Below are 16,039 nucleotides of genomic sequence, written 5' to 3' on the forward strand. Positions count from 1 at the left end.
CACACTACATTTGAGAAAAATTAAGGCCATGAAAGAGAAACACCACTCCTAACAAAACATTGTAGAAAGCGAAGAAAATGTAACATAAGACTTCATTATTAGTAAAACTGCTCCCTCCCTGAGAGACTATTGTTTTATGTAGCCCTTGACACTCTTTTAAAGAAGTGATTAGGTATCTTAGAAATATGAAAATATTGTCAAAATAAACAATAAAATAGAAGTGCTAATTAGTGTGCTGGAAAACTGACTCAAGGGTTTACCCCAAAGTGTACTGTAAAAAGACAAAGAAGTTTTTTCTTTTTAGAACACAACATGATTATATTTTAATACACGATCAAAATACGAAACACCATAGTAAATTGATAGCAATAATAAAGGGCTTTTCATTTGCATTGCATGTAACAAAAGACACTGATATTCCAAGGGAAATGGAAAACAAAAAGGCAAAGAAGTTAACAGTATAAAGAGAAAATTTTTGATATGTGGAGATAAATCTAGAAATTCCAACATATAACAAAAAACAAGTTCTAGAAAAGAACAGAGACTAATAAAGAGAAAACCTAAAAATATACAGAAAGAAACCAAACTCGGAAGTAGATTGCCTGAGAAAAGGACTGAAAATTGGACTGTCATCAGACTTCTCAACTCGATACTAAAACACATTAGAACTTTACCTTCAAAGTTGTAATGGAAACTTGATTCTAAACAAAGAATCCTATATCCATTCAAACTAGCATTCAGGAGCAAAACAGAGATGGAAAGGCAAGGACCCAAATTTTACCATGTATAGCCAGTTTCTGAAAGAGAAATTGGGGACTCCCAACAAAACCAAAAAGGAATCTAAAAGGTGGACATGATGTATAAAACATAGTGAGGAAAGGAAACAACAAAACTTAAGGATGAATAATTTTTGATACATAATGTAAAATAAGGTATTCTGGAGTAAAAATCTTAGTGATTTCTTTCTATTTGGGAAGTGGTGGCAGGGAGGGTGTGTGTGTGTGTTTGAGTGAGCAAAGGCACATGTGCGCAGGCTAACGCACTTTACAAGGATGGAAACAGTAACTCACTCTAGATTTGAGCTGTCCAGTAGCCACTAACCACTGTGACTACTAAAACAGAATTAAAAGTTCAGTTCCTGGTTCACACTAGCAACATTTCAAGTGCTCAGTAGCTAGTGGCTACCATATTGTACAGCACAGAAACAGAACTTTTGGCACTGCAGGAAGTTCTACTGGACAGCACTGCTCTGTATGTTGAAAAAAATATGTTTTAAATGGTTATTACAGTTTTAAGGGTAACCATCAGAAGAAAAGACACAAATGTGTAATTTTTGAACGATACTGGAAGGAAAAAAATTACATAAAGAAAACCAATTGATCCAATAAAAAGCTAAAAAGGAAGAAAATAAAACATTAGTACAACTAAAATAAAACATTAGTACAACTAAGATAAAAAATAAGGCTACAGGATTATGTCTAAACATATGGTAATCACAGATATGAATGGGTTAAATTCACCTATTAAAAGATATAAACTCTTAGATTAGAAAACAAAGAAAATCTGACATAAGAGATATAGCTAAAACAAAAGGACAGAGAAAGAATTAAAATAAAGATATTACAGGCAAATGCTAACAAAAACAAACCTTGCCACCTGGCTGTAGCTTTCAAAACAAAAAAATGCACCATACCCTTTAATTTAGTAATTTCATTCCTAGATATCTGTATCTAGGAATACTTGCACATGTGGAAAATTCAAGGATCTCTACTGCAGCACTGTTTTTTTAAAAGAAATATAAATTTATATAACATTTTTAACCTATCCAATTGGTTTTTTTTTTTTAACATCTTTATTGGAGTATAATTGCTTTACAGTGGTGTGTTAGTTTCTGCTTTATAACAAAGTGAATCAGTTATACATATACATATATCCCCATATCTCCTCCCTCTTACGTCTTCCTCCCACCCTCCCTATCCCACCCCTCTAGGTGGTCACAAAGCACCGAGCTGATCTCCCTGTGCTATGCGGCTGCTTCCCACTAGCTATCTATTTTACATTTGGTAGTATATATAAGTCCATGCCAATCTCTCACTTCTTCCCAGCTTACCCTTCCCCCTCCCCGTGTCCTCAAGTCCATTCTCTACATCTGCATCTTTATTCCTGTCCTGCCCCTAGGTTCTTCAGAACCATTTTTTATTTTTTTAGATTCCATATATATGTGTTAGCATATGGTATTTATTTTTCTTTCTGACTTACTTCACTGTGTATGACAGTCTCTAGGTCCATCCACCTCAGTACAAATAACTCCATTTCGTTTCTTTTTATGGCTGAGTAATATTCCATTGTATGTATGTGCCACATCTTTATCCATTCATCTGTCAATGGACACATAGGTTGCTTCCATGTCCTGGCTATTGTAAATAGAGCTGCAATGAACGTTGTGGTACATGACTCTTTTTTTTTTTTTTTACATGACTCTTTGAATTATGGTTTTCCCAGGGTATATGCCCAGTAGTGGGATTGTGGAGCACTGTTCTTAATAGCAGAAGACTCTGGAAATGATTTATATATTTCGTCAATAGAAAGCCAGTTGAATCAATTATGGTTAATCTATACAAGAGACAAGTACGCAGCTGTGAAAAAGAATGAGGGAGTTCTCTGTGCATTGATAAGAGACCACCTCTAACATGTACTAAATAATTAAAAAAACAGCGTACAGAATGGTAACATGCCACTATTTGTGTAAACAAGGGAAAAGTATGTCTACCTATGTCTGCATAGGCACAGAATGTATTTCATATGAAACATAAAATGAAAGAATATAAACAATTATAGCGTCTATCTCTGGGAGAGAAAATGGGAAGCTAGGGGATAGTGTTGAAGAAAACCATTTATATATTATTCTTATAATTGAATTTTATATTGTATGCATGCAATTTTCTATTTAAAAAAATATAGTTACAAAAAGCAGGTGTGGAAATATTTAATAGCAGACAAAATAGAATTCAATATGAAAAGCATGAGACAAAGGCAATTTTCAAAAACTGATGAAAGAACATTCCTCTATAAATCATGAATCTATGCATCTAACAATACCTTCAAAATGTATAAAACAAGTACTATGAGAAATGCAATTAAAGACTGATAAATCAACAATTACAGAGAGACACTTCAACATACTTCTAGAAAGTGGTAAATGAAGTAGACAAAAATAATAGTTAACACTTACTGGGCACTTCTTATGTGAGTGGCACTGAACTATGCTTTTTCATGCATTATCTAAGGCTATAGAAAATGTTAGTAGTAATTTGACAAGTCATATACATATACCATATACATGTACCATAAACACCTTTGTACCTGATAAACACAGAATAAACATATTTTTCAGACATTCATTAGATATTCACTAAACACCACACATTACGCACCTGCCCCAAACAACCACCAGTACCTCTGAGGTCAACATGGCTGGCAAGACTACAATGAAATGAATGCTATCACTGATTTGGCAACAGCTTTTATGAAGACAAATTTGGCATTATGTATCAAGTATCCATACTTCTTGACATAATAATTGTCTTTCTGATATTTATATCTTAAATAAATAATCCAGATATGGGGGAAGCATATTAGAAACTTGAATGTCAAAATGAAAGGGAATGATTAAGTATCGTATAACTATTCATTAGAATATTATTCTGCCATTAAAATGACATTTAATATAACAAGATGCTTAAAATGTTAAAGGAAAACAAGAAAAGTATATTAAATTATGTATATTTTATACAGCTGTTAAAATTAACCCCAATCTTCTTTAATGGGCATATTTTAACTTTCACTTTAGGCAGCATTTTGCTTTGCATCCGTTTCTGCAATTTTCTGTTCATAATTAGCATCTGTTAATGTTACACCAACCTACACATTATTCTACAGAAGAGAACAGAGAAGCCCCAGTTCACCAGAGGTGCTCGGAGTCCATGGCCATGATGGCTGCTTTTCTGCCAGTTAAATATAGCATAAAGGGACTTTCTTTAGGCAAGTTAAATATCCATTAACTTAAACACGGACATTTAGTGGAGTCAAATTTGGCCTCTACATCAGCTCTGGCCAAGATGTAGCAGAGAACTGTGCACGCAGCAGTCACTCCCAGACAAGGTGAAACCCTGAATTTGTAGTTTCTATCGGTAGTTAAATAAACTATTCTTACCTACTTATTAATACTTAAAAGTTGGTAGTTGTTTTAAGGGTTAAAATTAGAAGCAAGTTTTCTGGGGAAATAATTCCTTATTTGATACTCTTAGAATCAAACATTTATGTGAATATTCTTTTTTAAAAAAATAGGTCCAAAAGACTCAGCCCAGATCAGCACTGAAGTTATATCAAGAATTAAGTCTGCTTCATGCCAATGAGCTGCTCCTCAGCAGGGGCTGGTTTTGCTACTTGAGGAATGACAACCACTCTGTTGTGTACACAAGAGAGCTGGACGGCATAGACAGAGTCTTCCTCATGGTTCTGAATTTTGGAGAATTATCACCGCTAAATCTAAAGGAAATGATTTCAGATATTCCCACAAGAGTAAGGATAAGGTTAAGTACCAATTCTGCCTACAAAGGCCGTGAAGTTGATACGCATGCCATTACACTGGACAAAGGAGAAGGACTCATCCTTGAATACAACACGAGGAATCTCCTTCATCACCAAACAGCATTCCAAGATAGATGTTTTGTTTCCAACCGGGCATGCTATTCCAGTGTATTGAACATACTGTACAGCTTGTGTTAGGCACCTCTGTGAAAGAGATGGCGACCCTGGCATTCTGTTCTACTGTAAGCATTTGCAGTAACTTCACGTACAGCAGCATGCTGCTGGGTGAACTTTATGCTCGGTAATTAATTCTTAGATATTTCTGTAGCTTGAGTGAAACTGCTTTAGGATAGGTTCTCAAATGTTTTTCAAGAATAATAAAGTGTTTAAAAGAAAATTATCCCTTGCAGGAACTTGTAATTTTTTTGAGTTAGCATCAATAAGAGATGATCAGAGCACCTTAGGACTCCAGAATATTAGAGAGATCTAATGAATTTTAATGTGAGGAATATCATCTTCTTCCATAAAATGCAGGTACAGAAACTGGAGGATGACTTAACTGCTAGAGTATCTAAAAATGTTCACTAGCAAAGAAGCAGGACCTTGATTTGTAAACTGTTCAAAGAAAATCAGAGTAAAACAAACCTGTTCTGATGCGGGAAAGGCGAAAGTTCTGCTGTCACCAATCCTTCCTTCACTCCCTTCTCTATGTCCTTCTACAGAGCATGGTTTGAAAACTACTTTCCTAGGTTAAGGGGCGTGTGCATCAATGGAGACAACGGTATAAGCAAGTGAGCTGTATACAAAACAAAATCTGGACAGAGAAGCAATTTTAAAAATTATTTACTAACTTAAAAAACTCACTTTTGTTAATGTAACTGGAAATATGACTATGAAATATTTCAGTGTGTTTCCAATTTCCACTGAATGCAGCATTTCAGAATTTTAGATATTTCTTAAGATTCTCGAAAACACTGGTGCTGTCAAGTCCAAGTTCCTCATACAGGAATTTAATTTGGGCTGTAATCTAAAAGAAACACATTTAAAAAATTAGATAGAAGGCCTTTGTGGTACAACTCCAGTGTCCAAGTCTCTCCTTGTCCATCCATCTTCACCTAACCCTGAAGTCAGCAATTTATGGCAAAGGTACTTTTTATTTGGCACAGAGGCAGAAGGCTCCCAACAACTGACATTCAACTACTTTCTCTGACAGAGCTCCTGTATCAAGTACTTTTTCTCTTTATTGACTCTGAGTTCCTCCTTCCCCCTCAGGTCTCAGCCATAGACCTGACAGTTGGTGAAGCAGCTGGCACAAACCCTGCTGTAACCACTGAAAGGCTGAGTACAACACATCACTAATTGGGGATCTGTCAACTTAAAGGGGCTTGATAGCATACCTTTTTGTGAGAATCCTCAATCACATGATTGCCTCCAGGCTGAATATCTAAAATAATATTGGGGGCTTGATAACCTGAAAGAGTTAACATATGAAACAATTAGAAGGTTTCGGCCAACTGAGACCCACCCATTTCACCCGGCTCCTTCCAAGCACTCTATTAAAATAACAGCGAAGGAGAAAGGCATAAGCCACGACCACCACCACCAACAAAGACAGGAGAGTTGGGGAGAGCAGTAGAAAACAAATTCTTGAAACAGGAAAAGCAGGAGGAGGCCCAGAGGCAGAGGAAGCTGGATGGAAGAGACTACAGGGCTACATGGAGAAGGAAGCCAATCGGTCTTATGGAATCTGAGAGCCTTGTGACCTGGAAACACCAACTATAGCAATGGGTGAAAGTGAGACACAGAACTGAATACAGGGCAACTGTCTGGAAACTTGTATGTGAGACCCTCCAACCCTGAGCCCAGAAGGTCCTGGCATGTCTTGCCAAGGAAAAACAGTAAGAGTTCTTGTCTAATAAAATTGAAAGATCTAGAGAAAATTAAAGTTGCTAGTTTGGGCACTGAAGCTCCAGAGCAAAAACTTAGAATTTGTTTTTAGAGATTCCCAAGAATAACAGCTCAATTAATTTTGTTAAAGAATGAATGATATGATACGGTATGATAGTACACCTCCAAGTTATGTAGATATTTAAATTTACTTTTTTCTTTGTGCGTTGCCTACCTTATTTTAATGCTGTCCTTTGAAAAACAGGCGAGGCAGTTATAGTTATTACATTTGCTTCAAATGGGTAGTTGACACAGGAAAAACTGATTTGTCTAAAATCATGGGTGACTGATTTGGTCTGCAGTACTACTCTGAGCAGTACACTGAAGGTGACAGTCCATGTAGCTACGTCCCCTGCTCCCAGGTGGTCTCCTACCTTCCCCGGTGTCCTTAGCATGCTCCACGATGGCTTCCTTGAGTTTCTCAGTATAGTTTACAATTCCTTTCAGAGGCACACGTTCGTCGTTTTCATAAGCTGTGATGTGAATTGAAGGATAATGCTGAAAGAAAAGAGATGTACAAAGAATTTATATTATTCCTTATGGTCCCTTTCCACCTTATGGATTATGAAAAACAATTACCTCCAATTTCTTTTTCCCTAAGTGCTAGAACTTTTTTTCTCATTTGATATTCTTGAGAGATATGTGGCATCACAATACTAGACTATTTGTTACCTGGAATAACCTTTTCTTGACTAGTGAGACCTTGATCTTATTGAATCTAGTCTCCTGAGCTATTAAGTTGAAACAAACATGGAGTATGAGCAGAGAAGGGGCTGAAAGGTGAGTATTATAAGGAGAAACAATCTAAGGCCTTACTAAATTCCTGCTTTGGCTCGGGTAAATATCCTTTTCATTATTCTCTCTATCACTTCAGCATAGTATATCATAACTGTCTTTCACTACCTTAGGTTTAATGTTTTGATAGGGACAGTAACGTTTTATGTAGTTCTTGTGTTTTTCATCAGATGAAGGATTCCCCCACTCTTCTAATTCTTCTAATGTCAGAGGAAGTGTAGTGTCCATCATGGTGTTGAGAACATCCAAGAAAGGTGCCTTAAAAAAAAAAAAGCCAGAGAAATTTAAACTTCAATTAATAAACTGGTAAAATGAGTTTCAGAAAAATACTATACTTTATGAATATACATGCTGACATCACAGAACAAAGCTCAAGAAGTTATGAACATTCCCAGGAGCCAGATTTATTAGCCAGTCTGTAACCAAGGCCTGTGATTTATAACTGGCTTTTAAGGTATTCAGACTCCTTAAATGACAAAGGATTTATCTTCCAATTTCCCAATTTTTGCCTTTAGTTTTGTTTCTTTTATTCACATAATAAATGCCACCACCTCACATCCATTAGGCTACTATAAGAAAAAAAAGTGTTGGCAAGGATGTGGACAAACTGGAACAATTGTGCACTGCTGGTGGGCATGTAAAATGGTGCAGAGAGTATGTTGGTTTCTTAAAAAATGAAACTTAGAATTATCATATGATCCAGTAATTCTATTCCTAGGTATATATCCAAAAGAAATGAAAGCAGGGTCTTGAAGAGTACACCCCTGTTCACAGCAGTATTTACAATACCCAAAAGGTGGACATAACCCAAGTGTTCACTGATAGATGAATGGATAAGCAAAATATAAATACAATAATACAATGAAATTCAGCTTTACAAAGAAGGAAAATCTGACACCTGCTACAACACAATAAACCTTGAGAACATTATCTAAGTGAAATAAACCAGTTATAAAAAGACATAAATAAAAGAAAAAAAAAGACATATAAAACATTGTACGATTCCACTTATATAGGAGGTACCTCAGTGTAGTCAGATTCATAGAAAACTAGAATGGTGGTTCCCAGGCTCCAGAGGAAGGGGAAATTGGGGAGTTGCTATTTAATGGGTACAGAGTTTCAGTTTTGTAAGATGAGGAGTTATGGAAACTGGTTGCACAACAACGTTGAATGTACTTAACACTACTGAACTGAACACACTTAAAAATGGTTAAGATCGGGGCTTCCCTGGTGGCACAGTGGTTGAGAGTCCGCCTGCTAATGCAGGGGACGCGGGTTTGTGCCCCGGTCCGGGAGGATCCTGCATGCCGTGGAGTGGCTGGGCCCGTGAGCCATGGCCACTGGGCCTGCGCATCCGGAGCCTGTGCTCCACAGTGGGAGAGGCCACAGCAGTGAGAGGCCCACGTACCGCAAAAAAAAAAAAAAAAAAAAAAAAAGGTTAAGATGGTAAATTTTATGTTATTTTACCACAATTAAAACTTAAAAATAAGGGCTTTCCTGGTGGCGCAGTGGTTGAGAATGCACCTGCCAATGCAGAAGACATGGGTTCGAGCCCTGGGCCAGGAAGATCCCACATGCTTCTGAGCAACTAAGTCCATGTGCCACAACTACTGAGCCTGCACTCCAGAGCCCATGAGCCACAACTACTGAGCCCACGTGCCACAACTACTGAAGCCCATGTGCCTAGAGCCCGTGCTCCGCAACGAGAAGCCACCACGATGAGAAGCCCACCACTGCAAGGAAGAGTAGCCCCCGCTTGCCACAACTAGAGAAGCCTGCATGCAGCAACGAAGACCCAGCGCAGCTAAAAATAAATAAAATAAATTAAAATTTAAAAATAAAACCCCAACTACACATGAATAAACTCAGTTGGACATTTTACATTATAAAAAGGTAATAAATGCTAATTGAAGAAAATCTGAAAATTATCCAAGTTGAAAAAGAATATCACTCATTGGCTTATAACCAGTATTAACACATTTAATAAAATGGGAGCTGCTTTGTTCATATAGCTATATGATCTTCTGTTAACATGTTTTGCAGCTTTCTCTTTTATTAACATTAAGCAAATATGGGCAAATGCAATTCTTTTTGGCTTCCTAGCATCTTAGCTCCTTTTCTGCATTTGGAATATCCCTAACCTTACGAGACAGCCTGCCTCTCACTGTAGAGGAGCTAAATGCCAGATAGTTCCTTTCCCAGCTTTCCCTCAGAGTGAGAGTAGCCACATGACTTAGGTTTACCAATCAGACATAATGGGCTCCAAACTTTGAATGAATTGTGGGATAACTGCGTTACCTCCAATTCTTCACTATTACAAGCAATGTGGGATAAATATTCTTATATATTTCTGATTATTTCCTTTCTGATTTCTTTCTTTTTAAAAAATTTATTTATTTATTTTTGGCTGTGTTGGTTCTTCCTTGCTGCATGCGGGCTATCTCTAGTTGTGGCGAGCGGGGGCTACTCTTCGTTGAGGTGCGCAGGCCTCTTATGGCGGTGGCTTCCTGTTGCAAAGCATGGGCTCTAGGTGCACGGGCTTCAGTAGTTGTGGCACGCAGGCTCAGTAGTTCTGGTGCACAGGCTTAGTTGCTCCGTGGCATGTGGGATCTTCCCGGACCAGGGCTCGAACCCGTGTCCCCTGCACTGGCAGGCGGATTCTTAACCACTGCACCACCAGGGAAGCCCTCCTTTCTGATTTCTGAAAGTCAAAGGTTAGTTGCATTTTCTTTATAATTCTGACATTATTGTCTTTGTGCATAGAGTTTTTTCCCTTCTATACTTAGTATTTCTATTAAAAAACAGATGTACAGATCAGGAATATTTAACACTTATTTACTTAATACAAGCCCACAGTGTATAGCCCACACCCTCAAAAAAAAAAAAAAACCTGAAAATAATTTACTCTCCATCTTAGTCATTATCTTCTAGAATATCTATTGTAGAAGAACAAAATTTGTCACCCCCAGATTATTTCAAGCTGAAAACAATCAAGGCCCAAAAGACTCAGGAAGAAACTTTGATATTCTCCCTAACAGCCTGAAGAATTTAGATAGAGGGTGTATTACAGGAACATCACCAGATAATAAATATGGACTAGCTGTGGTGGGGAAATGCTTAGAGACCAGAGTCCACTCTGTGTCCCATGGTCTCTGCTAACCCAGCAAACATCTGTTTATCAAACTTTTGCTTTTCCACCTCCATGTGAACTGCCTTCTACCCCTTGAAGTCTTACCCCTAACATCCTCTTTCGTCTTTAGCTGAAGATGGTGTTTAAGGTGAATAACCATGGCCACCATTCTGGTCATTTTGGTGAGTTACTCAGTCTGCTGGGTCTCTTCCATGTATACATGTTATTAAACTTTTGTTTGATTTTTCTCCTGTTAATCTGTCTCATGTCAATTTAATTCTGAGACCAGCCAGAAGAACCTAGAGGGAAGAGGAAAATTTCTTTCTCCCCTATACTAACCAGGAAGCAGAAGAAAGATGGAGGTGAAATAAGCGGCTATAATTTCGTAACTTTGGACATCAGGAAAAGACTATAGAGCCTTTTCAGAACAGGAAAAGATATTTCAATTGAAATATAGAAAAATATTCCTAAAGACCATTAATAAGAATAGAGTATGTGAAAGCAGAGAGGCCCTAAATCCAGGACTGAAATGTTGATGGGCAAGAAGAGTCAAAGGATTTCACACATTCCAGAGTCAGTGTGCTTGACCTGACTTCCTGGATCTGGTGTTTCGTATATGCTTTGTCTCTTTTCCACCAACTCTAAATGTTCTTACAAATAAAAAATGATCAGTGGGAATAGCCATTAATATCCTTCAGAGGAAATCCTTAAATATCAATAAAGAACACTGTCAGGGAAGTTCTCCCAGAGCTGTAATTCTGTGCTTAAAATTTAAAAGCTTTGTTATACTCCTATGCTATGGTAAAACTGTAACAGAAAATTTTTCTTAGAGCATCTATTACTTCACGCCTCCCTATTCTGTAAACCGTAGAGGCAGAGTACTTACCTCCAAAGTCACAGCTCTCAGCAGCTCTGGATTAGAATTACACAATGCTCCCACAAGCACCCCTCCAGCACTGAAAGCAGTCAGGGTTGTTAGACTTGGCTGAGAAAAGCCTTGGCCATGAAGTGTCTTAATGCAAGCCTCTAAGTCAGCAAGGCCATTGAGTTTTTTAGTTAGACGGCCATCAGCATGCCACTGGAGGCCTAACTCACCACCTCCCCTGAAATTAAAGGGCAAAAAAGTTTTAGTGGGGAAAAAATGTAAATGATATATAGGTCAGGGTCAGCACACTACAGTCTGTGGGTTAAATCTCCCCAGAGGCCTGTTTTTGTATGGCCCTTGAGCTAAGAAGGATTTTTACATTTTTAAAGGTTGGGGAAAAAAATATCAACTAGGAATATGCAAGAGACCATATGTGGCCTGCAAAGCCTAAAATGTTTACTATTTTGTTCTTCAGAGAAAAAGTTTGCCAACCCCTGACACAAACAATCAAAAATTGATTCAAGCCTGTGCTGAGACCTGGGTGTGCAGTGGGGGGCAGCAGGCGTGGGGCAGGCATGGGGGCCTCATGGGCCTGGCACTAATGTCTCGCTTTGTGCCTCCCCGACTCCATCCTCTTCCCTGGCGTGCCGGGCCCTGCCAACCCTGCAGGACAGCCCCGACTTCCTCTCAGAGGAGGACCGTGGACTTAAAGCAATAAATGTAGATCTTCAAAGTGATGCTGCTCTACAGGTGGACATTTCTGATGCTCTTAGTAAGAGAGAGAAAGTAAAATTCACTGTTCACACAAAGAGTTCATTGCCAAATTTTAAACAAAATGAGTCTTCTGTTGTTCGACAACACAAGGAACTTATCTGGCTTCATGATTCCTTCATTGAAAGTGAAGACTACGCAGGTTACATTATCCCTCCAAGCACCACCAAGACCCGATTTTGATGCCTCAAGGGAAAAACTACAGAAACTTCGAGAAGGGTCTATGACAAAGGAAGAATTCACAAAGATGAAACAGGAGCTGGAAGCTGAGTATATTTGGCAATATTCAAGAAGACCGGGGTGGGAGGGAGGGAGACGCAAGAGGGAAGAGAGATGGGAACATATGCATATGTATAACTGATTCACTTTGTTATAAAGCAAACATTGTAAAGCAATTATACCCCAATAAAGATGTTAAAAAAAAAAAAAAGAAGACCGTTGCAGTGCATGAAGTGTTCCTGTGTTGTGTGGCAGCACACCCCATTTTGAGGAAAGATTTAAATTTCTATGTCTTCCTGGAATATAATCAACATTTGACTGTGCGAGGACAAAATAAAAAAGAGAAACTTGAAGATTTCTTTAAAAATGTGGTTAAATCAGCAGATGAAGTAGTTGTTTCTTGAGTAAAGGATGTAGATGATTTCTTTGAGCATGAACGAACATTCCTTTTAGAATATCATAACCGAGTTAAGGATGCATCTGCTAAATCTGATAGGATGATGAGATCCCACAAAAGTGCTGCAGATGATTACAATAGAATTGGTTCTTCATTATATGCTTTAGGAACTCAGGTTTCTACATATAAATGCAAGTTTTTCTTAAAGGTTCAGAACTGTTTGATAAAACAAGAAAAAGTGTCAGCTGATGAGGACCTCAAACTTTCTGACCTTTTAAAATATTACTTAAGAGAATCTCAAGCTGCTAAGGATCTCCTCTATCTAAGATCTAGGTCACCACTGGATTATGAAAATGGTAATAAAGCACTGGATAAAGCAAGAGTGAAAAATAAAGGTGTTCTGTAGGATGAAACGTCCCAACAATTATGCCGTCAGAAATTTGAAAAAATATCTGTATCTGTAAAACAAGAACGTAGAGATTTTAAGACAAGAAGAGTTGCTGCATTCAGAAAAAATGACTGGAACTGGCAGAGTCAGAACTGAAACATGCAAAGGTAGTGTCATATTAAAGATTTAATAATTTAAGTGACATAATTTAGTAATGAGTCAGTTATGAAACCTTATTCTAGTTTTAAAAATAGAGAATCTTAGAAATGAGAGGGATTTTGAAGATCATCTAATTTAAACAATAATATCTATTATAATAAATCTAATGGTTAGCTTTGCAAGACTCTAGTACCTAATACGGAAAAACAGTATCATTTTTTGACTAGTTGTTAAATAAATCTTCCTTAAAAAAAAAAACAAAACTGACTCAACAAATATGCTTTGAGTGCCTGCTTTCTGTTTACCAGACATTGTGCTAAATGCAGGCCTTAAAAATATAAAAAAGTTGGGCTTCCGTGGTGGCACAGTGGTTGAGAGTCCGCCTGCCGATGCAGGGGACACAGGTTCATGCCCCGGTCCGGTATGACCCCACATGCTGCGGAGCGGCTGGGCCCGTAAGCCGTGGCTGCTGGGCCTGCGCGTGCGGAGCCTGTGCTCCACAACGGGAGAGGCCACAACAGTGAGAGGCCCGCGTACCGCAAAAAAAAAAAAAAAAAAAAAAAAAAAAAATATATATATATATATATATATATAAAAGTAGAATCCTCTGTCCTGGAGGTCATAATTTTGCGGGGAAAGAGAACAGCTACCAAGCAATGTGGTTGCTGCTGTAACAGAACCAGAACCAGAGGAGAGAACATCCACCTGTCAGGTTAGGGGTATATACAGGAGTCAGGAACATGAATGCTTTAAGGAGGTGATATCTAAGCTGAGTCTTGAAGGAAGAATGTGAGTTCCCACTAGGGCAAAGAAAGGGAAGGCATTACGACACAGCATGTGCAAAGGCACAGAGGGGAAAGACGTTGTCATTTGAAAGCATGTAGCGAGACTGGATGTGTAGGATGTGCATGTCTGGAGAGCAGGACATGTTTGGGAAGTGATGACAGATGCCACTACAAAGATAAGCCAAATCATTAGGACGTTAAATACTGCACTGAGGTATTTGGATTTTATTGTGGAGATGGGGAAGTGGTAAAGAATTTTAAGCAGAAACATATAATACTAATTGTGTCCTGAAAACAGCTTAAATAAAATGGAAGTTAGAGTGGAAAAAAGGGAGTCCAGCTTAAGAGGCTATTTTAGAAAAACCCAAACTCATGAGAATTAAATGGAAATAATAATGTAACTAACAAAGTACAGTGCTTAGTTTAGCTATTCTAAAAATCCTAAAAATCTGGTGTAAAATCCGAAAAATCTACCCTTTTGCTTTTGGGATTAATTAATATGTTACTGAATCAGGTTCTACTAGCACAGGTTTAAGAATACACAAATTCAACAATACAAATGAGAAAATAAACTTCTGCTCCCCAATATACTGTTATTTTGAACATGTGACAATACTCCAGTACTCATATTCCAGGCAAAATGTGTTGACTCACCGAACGTGACAATATGCTAATATCCATCCATCGTCCACCAACACCCGCCTTTCAGGCCTGAAATTCATTTTCAAATCCATTCCATAAGCTCCATATACATGTACCAGGAGAGGTTTCTTCTGCAAGTCTTCAGAATCCGTTTTATGGAAAATAGTCATTGGCACTAATTTTCCATCCTGGAAATGAAGATTTACTACGCAGGTAAAGAAGTCTTCTCAAACAGTTTTAACCCCAATTTTATGTGCTGCTTATTGATGTTGAGCACCAACTTCATTTAATTAAGACAAAAGAGTTACGGTCTCTAAAAATCCCTCAGGTCCTTAATTTTCAGCTACTCTGCTGACCTATAATAGTAACTAGAAAGGAACAGCAAGAGTCTGGCTTGAAAACAGTTTATGAAATGTAGCTTTTCAGGACAGTAAAGTGACTTTAAAGAGTTCTTCACTACTCAGTATAACAATTTTTTTCTTTCACAACAAGCCAAAATACCTATCAAGGTTAGATATACTAGCACGGTATTCTTCCTATACCTCAGGTTACATACGGGCATTTCTCATCTTTGAATATATACAAATATGCTAATTAAAGAAGTTTTAACAACTCAATTTTCTGTACTCAATAGTCAGAATTCTCAATCATTAAAACCTGAAATCTCTTACTGACCTAACACCCACCCACATCCTCTTCAAAGACCTATTTATTTTTAAAATGTTTAAAAGCAGTTTAAGTTTTATAAATTTTAACATCTAAATTATTTTTAGGGCAAATAACTATACTCCAGTGTAGTTCACACTCAACTGACTTCCTTTCATAGAAAAAGGGTAGAAAATGTTGGTTCTCACCCTGCTTACAGAAACTTAATGAAAAAGCACTAGTTTACATAAGGAAAATAATATAACCAGGCCACTCTCCCTATTTTTTTCATTCCCATTTTGAAAACTTCACTTTGGGGCACTAGAGTGTTATCAAATAAGGAAGAACTCTTCCTCTCATTATTATACCCGTTATGACAGTGTAACTGAATTTTCACCGTAACTGAATTTTCACTTCTCAGTAAGATTCATTCTTATAAAATGATGCAGATTTATTTCTATAAAATAATCTTGTTGTGTTCATCTTCCTGCCTCCTACCCAACTTCACTTAAACAAGCAGAGAAAAGCTTGTTGGTTGAAAACTTATGAAAAGGAAGAGGTAAGGATGGTAGCAAGTCCCGTGATGGCCTGAATCCCTGAGTTCATCAGCAGTGCAAAAATGCCTGTAGTTACAGCAGCTTCCCTTTAGCAGTTGTTTCCTTCTTCCCTAAGGTACGAAGAATCCCTTGGCTCTCCAAAAGCTTAG

General features: G+C 37.8%; 2 protein-coding genes and 1 pseudogene across 4 annotated transcripts in view; 2 read left to right on the top strand and 1 right to left on the bottom strand.

Annotated features, from left to right (window-relative positions):
- The window catches only part of SLC3A1 (solute carrier family 3 member 1), a 36,288-nt gene extending 31,495 nt beyond the window's left edge, over positions 1–4,793 (top strand). The window contains exon 12 of the mRNA XM_082672084.1: positions 4,348–4,793. Coding sequence (XP_082528210.1) covers positions 4,348–4,788 — 441 coding nt within the window. The 3' untranslated portion in view covers positions 4,789–4,793. The remainder of the gene's footprint in view (positions 1–4,347) is intronic.
- A 692-nt stretch (positions 4,794–5,485) lies between these two features.
- Positions 5,486–16,039, bottom strand: part of PREPL (prolyl endopeptidase like) — a 54,368-nt gene continuing 43,814 nt past the window's right edge. For both annotated transcript variants that reach the window (XM_082672870.1, XM_082672871.1), the window contains 6 exons: positions 14,701–14,876; positions 11,349–11,565; positions 7,441–7,590; positions 6,912–7,035; positions 5,988–6,061; positions 5,486–5,617 (listed from right to left, as the gene is read on the bottom strand). In XM_082672870.1, coding sequence (XP_082528996.1) covers positions 5,528–5,617; positions 5,988–6,061; positions 6,912–7,035; positions 7,441–7,590; positions 11,349–11,565; positions 14,701–14,876 — 831 coding nt within the window. In that variant the 3' untranslated portion in view covers positions 5,486–5,527. The remainder of the gene's footprint in view (positions 5,618–5,987; positions 6,062–6,911; positions 7,036–7,440; positions 7,591–11,348; positions 11,566–14,700; positions 14,877–16,039) is intronic.
- LOC309833699 (sorting nexin-6-like) lies at positions 11,929–13,284 on the top strand (annotated as a pseudogene). The gene is made up of 2 exons: positions 11,929–12,392; positions 12,533–13,284. The product of its transcript is annotated as a sorting nexin-6-like (transcript).

The sequence above is a fragment of the Grampus griseus genome, assembly GCF_964374135.1.
Source record: "Grampus griseus genome assembly, chromosome: 15".
Lineage (NCBI taxonomy): Eukaryota > Metazoa > Chordata > Mammalia > Artiodactyla > Delphinidae > Grampus > Grampus griseus.